Source organism: Clinocottus analis, unplaced genomic scaffold (assembly GCF_023055335.1).
Source record: "Clinocottus analis isolate CAN_PGR_092001 unplaced genomic scaffold, fCliAna1.0.p SCAF_1, whole genome shotgun sequence".
NCBI classification, from domain to species: Eukaryota; Metazoa; Chordata; class Actinopteri; order Perciformes; family Cottidae; genus Clinocottus; species Clinocottus analis.
In genome coordinates this window covers 10600820-10608391 of record NW_027175820.1, presented here as the reverse complement: position 1 = coordinate 10608391, position 7572 = coordinate 10600820, and the positions used below count along the sequence as shown (strand labels likewise).

The following is a 7572-nucleotide window of genomic DNA, read 5'->3' as shown; positions in this document are numbered from 1 at the left end:
GTCGACTGACAGGCAGACCAAATCAGGAATATTCAGACGGCACAATGTGTGGTGTCCTACAGCAGAGATGGAGTAAATGGATTGCAGGAAATGATGCTCTAAAGCTATTTGGGTTCCAGCCAGTCTGCAGCTGAAAAGTGATAATCTCTATCCAGAACATAATGAGGGTTTATTCTTTCACAGGTCATTCTGCCCTGACATCTTGAAAGACTTCTCACTGATAGATCTTCTTTATTCATTTTGCAACGTTAAAGGTTCATTACACGGTCACATTGTTTTCTCTCTTTTCTGATGCTTAAGTGAAGCTTACTTTGAGCAAATTACACTTGGACAACAGTTCCAACGCCCAGCTTTACTACTAGTAATTAATAGCTTTCCGTTTTATCGGCAATTGTATTCACTGTGTTACGCTCAGTTTGGAGCTGTGCTAACAGCATTGCTATAGATGACAATGTCAGTCTGAAACCGGGTCCATCACTTTGATCGAGAGTGAAATATTTTGAAGATTTGGTGAAGCTATCATGTTGCCCACAGACTGAATTGTAACAGTTTTTTTTAATGGTGTCTTAAAATACTGATCTTTGCATCAACCTCAAACAATTTCTGCAGCTTCCGGACACTGACATTGTGCAACGTCATGACTTCTATAGAAAAGAGTATATGTGAACTGTTTTCCTCATTTGACGTATCGTGTCTTGGCCCTCTCCGTGACAGCGGGCTTTCCTCCCGACGTCTGATTGAGGTTATTTGGAACAGCAAAAGACTTTTACCCTCGGACGCTGTCGGAGGTCCTGCTGTCAGTTTGTTTCAAGTGTAGCTCTCCCTCGAGTGTTGTTCTCCTGATGCTCCATGTTGCATATAGAAACATATCACATAGAGGCTGAATGGGAAAATTACAGCAAGGATATCTGTAACAAAATGACTTTTCAGAACTTTGCGTATGTGGAAAGTGTTGTGATAATATCCATCTAAAGTGAAGAGATAGAACAACAGTGGCATGTGTTATGTGTTGTGTAATCTCTGACAATAATAAGTGGAAATGATAAATCGATCTTGAATCATCCTGAATCTGTGTCAATATTTGGAGTAACAAGATGTGTCAGTTTTCTGTTCAAAAATTGAAGGTGTTACGGTGGATTTAAAGTGATTGTTCGTCACTGGGAAAGGGGGAAAATCAATCTAGCAGTGCTGAGATATTGCAGAACATCTGTTTTGTGTAAGGGCAACTTTTCATGTGTCTTTTTCCCAATTGTGTTTTCTGAGCCAATCTATTTTCAAACTTTTTTTAACGTTAAACATGAAACTACAATGAAACAACAAACAATGTTACGGTTGTCCAGTTTATCTCACAAATAGGGGACAAACACATTTTTAGAAATGATAAAATCAAATGTAAAGATTTCAACAAGGCCTACAAGTTTATATTCTCAAATGAAATCTTTTCTGTTCATGCAAATAGTCAATTCAAGCCCCCAACATGCAGATATTCTTCATTATGTATTGTTTTTTTTACCCATTTACTGTAAGCTGTTGTTTTAGGAGCATGAACAATCAGAAAATGGATTGTGGGAACTGTATTTCCGCACGTAAAAACCCCCACTATGGACGGAGACAGAACAGAAACACAAAAAATAAGAGTAAAATACATGTAAAGATAAAATTAAAAGAAACAAACATAGTTTAATTCATGAAATGATTACCGCATTCTTTGTCCACCTTCATGTTTGTCTATTGCCACAGCTCTTTGACAAATAAACTGTAATTTTCAAACTTGATTGAAAGCCAAAGTCCTTTGCTCGACATTATTCATTAGGAATAATTGGTGCACCCATGAAGCAGCTACTGAGCACTATCCCTGTTAACCTTTTCCCCTCAGCAGGAACTCAAAGACACCCGTTTGCATTATAGATCATAGATACATTAGAGTACAGACATATGCCTTTCAACAGGATTTGCACTTCTAAAAACACATTTTCCAGTATTAACCATCACTGAATGTTTAAAAAGCACCCACTGTGTGTAGTTATTATATGGTCTTGTACTGGACATTTTAAAGAAATCAATGTTGTAAAGATGCATGCCAAAATCTATTCCCACTTTTTTATCTGGAAAAACGTATAAGGGAATGGAAATTGTGCAAAACACTTTGATTTAGATAGCTAAACATTTGAAAGTAGGGGGAAACACATTTCTGGTTGACCAAAACTGTGCTATGCAGATTTCAAACAGGTACTTATAATACAAGTGTCTCAACAGACTAAAACAGTATCCCAGAGACAAACTCCTCCGCAGTCTGGTGCCGCTGTCCATAGTGCTGAAATGCTGTGACATGCTCCTTGAAGAGGGCCAGTCTTTGTCTTTTTGGGGGCCACGGGTAAAGTAATACTTTATTAAATCATCTTATTTTATATTGTATAAACAAACAGACAGGTTTCCAAGCTTCCAAAAAGACTGTCTGAGAAAATGTTACTCAGGGAGGGAATATTTATATATTTAATTAATATTTGCTATCGACTCAAACATAAATTATTCACAACCTGCATTGAAGGCAAGTGGCAACCTCTGCTGCTAAGAAATGAAGCCAACTCGAAAGCTCTGAAAAAACTTCAGTTCCTGAAATACTTGAAGCTGGCTGCAGAAGTCAGTTCAACTCTAGTGAACCCAATGCTAAAATGCCCAATGTTGCAGAATAAATAAACACAGTCTGTTACAAAAGTTCTAGTCACTTTAATATCCCAATTCACTGTAGAAGGGATGATTTTTTTTCAATTTAATTTTCTTACGTAAAGCTGCATCTGTTGCTTCACCCTGGCCCACGTCAGCACCCACAATCCACATCTTTGCCCATTTTGGGATTTGCTGGGTGTTCGACGAAGTCGTCACTGCCAAGATGGTGAGGCCAGAGCGACCTACTTTAATGTTCATGCCCATATTTTATCAAATAAAATTGCACATTGGCGGTCCTCGAAAAACAGCGAGCCCCCTGGCATTTGCCTACTTTGCCCATTACAAAGGCCACCACCAACTTGGTATGTGTTGGAAAGTTGGATATCTGGGAAATGGTTCACCATGACATTGAAATAAAATTATGCAGTCCGAGAAGGAAACAAAGTTAGGTTCAGCAGTCAGCTTGGTGATCCTCTTGGTGTCTGCACAGGGCACGCAACCCAGACAGCCACATAGCATCTGCAACACCATTTATTTTCTGTTCAAGCCCATAAAGAGGAGATAGCGTTTCTTGTAAGCAACCTCTTCTCATCTTAACATTGTTGAACTGTATGTCCCACATGAATGCTGCAATTCCATTGTCAAAATGCAGAGTTATTACTTCAGCTATCACTTAGACAAAGAGTGCCGAGCAGCACCTTCATCCTCCAACAGCAGAGCTGTGATTCTGAAGGCAAAATGATCATTGCACCTCATCTTCACTATTGTGTTACAGATTAAAACTCACAGGTCATTAGTCAGGATAGGTTGAAGTATGAACGTGCCTTAGCCAAAGCTCAATTACAGAGTGGGTTTGTCATAATGAACAGGTCTGTCGAGAAGTATCAACCACATAATACAATTTGGAATGTTTACAGGATTAAAATGGGAATCCTGCATATTTTTTTTAATCACATAATGTGCGATATGTTCCTGCAAAAATAAACAGCAATATAAAAGTAATATAAAAGCCTTCCAAAATGGCATAATGTTAATGTGTCACTTTTGTGTTGCACCAATTATGTTGGCGAGCAAGAGGAACATCACGTTAGGCTTCATGAATAATAGGCAGTAGATTATTGCTTTCACTGTGACTCAAACGTGTGTGTGTGTGTGTGTGTGTGTGTGTGTGTGTGTGTGTGTGTGTGTGTGCACCTTCAACCCACAAGGTCCCATATCAACTTATACTCTATTTGTCTGCTTGCCTTCCTCCCCTGCCACCATAAATAGAAACTGGCCCAGACACATTACTATTCCTACAACATAGTCCAATGCAGGTAACCTACATCATGGCTCAGATGGAATACACCGACTTCAATAATGGCTTCATATTTCCTCCCATCTTCTCAGTGTCTCCCCCTGAATCAATAACAGAGAAGCCCACAAAGTCCGCCTGATGGAGGTGCGTTTTACATGGTGTAAAGTGAGACATATCACAAAGACCAAGTTAGATTTGCACGCACGGACTTGAGGTATAAAACATTGGCTTGCACGAGAGCATCCGAAAGAGAGCGAGCAAGCCAGAGAGAGAGAGAGAGAGAGAGAGAGAGAGAGAGAGAGAGAGAGAGAGAGAGAGAGAGAGAGAGAGAGAGAGAGAGATGCACGCAGCGATACAGAGACACACAGTGAGGGATGCATTGGCTGAAAGCGCGGAGGGAAGTCCGGGATTTTTGTTTTTCCTCTACCCCGTTTCTCTCGTTTTGGGATAAAAACTGCACATTAAAGACATCAAAGACAAACATACTTTAGTGCAAATGCACATCCAGGAAGTTCGCTTTTGGACACTTTTGGGATAGTCAGCACCTGCCGACCTGCCCGTGTTTCCAGACAAACACTCCTGCGTTTATTTATTTGATTAACTTGCAACACAGCTCGAGCCGTCGGGATTTTCCGTACGCAATGGCTTTTTGTTCCTGTCGTCTGTTTGCTCGTGTCCACATCGAGGGGTTCGGGATGGCTGAACAATAATTAAATAGGAACTCGTGTGGATCCGAGAGTGCACCTCCTGAGTCTGGATACCGGGGAGATTTCACTCGCCTCTTACATGAAACCTCCTTACCTCTTCATTTTGGGGATCTATTTAGGAGTCTGTGCGGCGTTTTAGTTCAGAGCGCACTCGTGTCTGACTCAACGATGTGCTCCAGTGGGAAATACTTTGTGGTTTTGTTCTTGCTTAGAAGTATCCTGTCGGACCCCGGAATCACAAACCAAGGTGAGAAAAATGGAGCAAGCATCACACCACAGACTTGGAGCGAGCGTCCACGCACCCGTGTTTAAGATTTTAACCATTTTAAAGCACACACGCACGTTCACACGCAAAACCTAACGCAACTTGCAGCGCTTTCTCAAAACTGTCTGCAACCATAACATTTGTCTCACGTTAAATACTTTCAACACAATTAGCATTTACAATTCCTGCACTGGTCGTAGGTGCCATGCAGAGTCGTAGTATTTGTTTTTCTTTAGGTTTTGCTCGTGCATGTCTACAGCTTGAACACGCGTGTGAACATTTTAATTTGCCACTGCTATCTTACACAGCACTACCTAGAAGGGCTGGACATGACAATGAGGATAATGCCTTTTAAAGCAGATCAGTCTGAATGTATCAAAAACACACATGTGTTCATGCACAGCTGGTCTTGGTTTCAGGACATTTAGCTGTTGTCCCGTTCACTGATAATGTGTTGGCGACAACACACATCTCTGAAAGACTGAACACAGCAGTCTTAATAATGTGGTTACTTTTGTACAGATACTTTGTCTCAAAATATAGCTCACAGTTGATCTATCTCTACTCTTAATCATTGATAATGTACAGTTTACAACACACATTTGTGGAAGTGATTTACATGTGGTTGTCACTTTTCTCTCAAACTAAATCAATCTTACTCTTGAAAAAAACCCACATTCGTACAAAATGTGTTGTCTTCATCAAGATGGCAGTCTTGGTTCTGGTAGTCTAACATAATCCAATCGTTGATACCGTATGTCATACGACACACACCTTTGAAACAGTGAACAAAGCAATGAAATTACATTAACTTTGCTCTGTATTTTAAGAAAAATAAAACATTCAAATCCTATTTACTCTGCAGTTCTAATCACTGATACTGTGCACATTTGAGCACACATCATGAAAAGACTAATCATGTCAACTCAAGTCATGTTTCTGTTTTTTTTTCCCAACCTAATCAAACCTTTTTACAATGCAATCAATTGCTTTAAATTTCAATGAGCACACACCGAAATACACATTTACAGCATCAACATGCATACATTCATGTGTTAGCCGTTACAGACTCTGAGTCAAATCAGCCTAACTATGGATGAGGCTCTGACATTATACTTCACCTGCAAAGTCTGAATGCACCGAAACATTGCTGCAGCTATAGGCAGCACAGCTTGTTACAGTAAATGTCAGCCTCTGGCATACTCTGCCAGCTCTACTGATGCTTCGTTTCCTATTTCTGCCGCTCTGTCTTCTACGAGGAGTTAGAACGGATATTGGCCAACACAATCCCAAAAAGATTCCTCACAGACACTTGTGGTATACTTACTTCATTATATTATGAACATATTATGTTGGGAGAGTGGTTGACACGAAATGTACAGAAATATATGATTTCCCACTTCAAAAAAAAAATGAATTTCCAGTCACATGGGCAGCGTGTGCAGTTGCATGAGAAACACAGGACATAATCATTTCATCTCCCCTCGGCCGGACTCATGGGTAAATAGGTGCCATTATGTAATCTGTTCTTGACATCTTCCACTTTGCACATTTGCAGAGGTCAGTTTAATATTCCTTCCTGAATGTTTAATACTTAGGATAAACATTTTCAAAGACGACAGGAGCACTTTCATTACTAGCCAAATGCCAAAGTCTCCTTCACTTTGTTTTTCTGTGTCTTGTGTCTCTCTCTCTCTCTCTCTCTCTATGTTTGTGTGTGTGTGTGTGTGTGTGTGTGTGTGTGTGTGTGTGTGTGTGTGTGTGTGTGTGTGTGCTCAGTTTTCCCCAGGATGCCTGTCTGCCTGTAGTGGTGACAGGCTTAAAGGGGAGCGGATGCACATAGGGGAAACTTAAAAAAAACTGCTACGTGAACATCACTGCAATGTGTCGAGTTTAAAAATATAGCGAACAATATAGTGAACTCAAACTTATATATATATATATATATATATATATATATATATATATATATATATATATATATATATATATATATATATATATACACACATTACCATGCACATATAGTGAACCATCACTGCAACGTGAAGAGATTAAAATATAGTGAACCCAAACTTATTTATTTTAGCATTACTGTCAACATACGTTTGGATGTGTGTCTATTTGAGTGTGTTTGAATGTTAATCGCATGTTTATGTTCCCTCAGAAGGCGACAGAGATAAGATGTTGTAATAATTGGTCATATTGCCGTTTGCTGTTAATATACAGTAATGACCAACCAAAGCCTCTGAAGGCTATGCCGTTGATTTGAGTGTAAACTACAGTTGCTGAGCTACGATTGGACAACTGCTGTTCGGGGGAGAAGTTTAGTGACCAGCCAATTAGGTAATTTGTCTGAAAGGTATTCAGTTCACAAGCAAATCTTCACATCTGAAAGGCTGTGACCAGCAAATTCTTTGTATGTTCTCTCACGAAATGGTTCACACGTTAATCTATTAACCAAACTGTCATTGGTACATTTTCTGCCAACCAAATAAATAATCAAAACGACTACACCAGCTAAACACCTAAACTTTTATTTGTTTGCATTTATTTTTTTTTACGTAAAAGGATGGGTCTGGCATTTCTGTAACATTTCGTCCCGGCACATCAGTAGCATCGAGGTAGATGCTGCA

At 39.7% G+C, this 7572-nt stretch overlaps 1 protein-coding gene across 2 annotated transcripts in view; it reads left to right on the top strand.

The window, feature by feature from the left end:
• The first annotated feature begins 4331 nt into the window (after positions 1–4331).
• Positions 4332–7572, top strand: part of LOC137787519 (ephrin type-A receptor 6-like) — a 49304-nt gene continuing 46063 nt past the window's right edge. For both annotated transcript variants that reach the window (XM_068580067.1, XM_068580057.1), the window contains exon 1: positions 4332–4918. In XM_068580067.1, the coding sequence (XP_068436168.1) occupies positions 4840–4918 (79 nt within the window). In that variant the 5' untranslated portion in view covers positions 4332–4839. The remainder of the gene's footprint in view (positions 4919–7572) is intronic.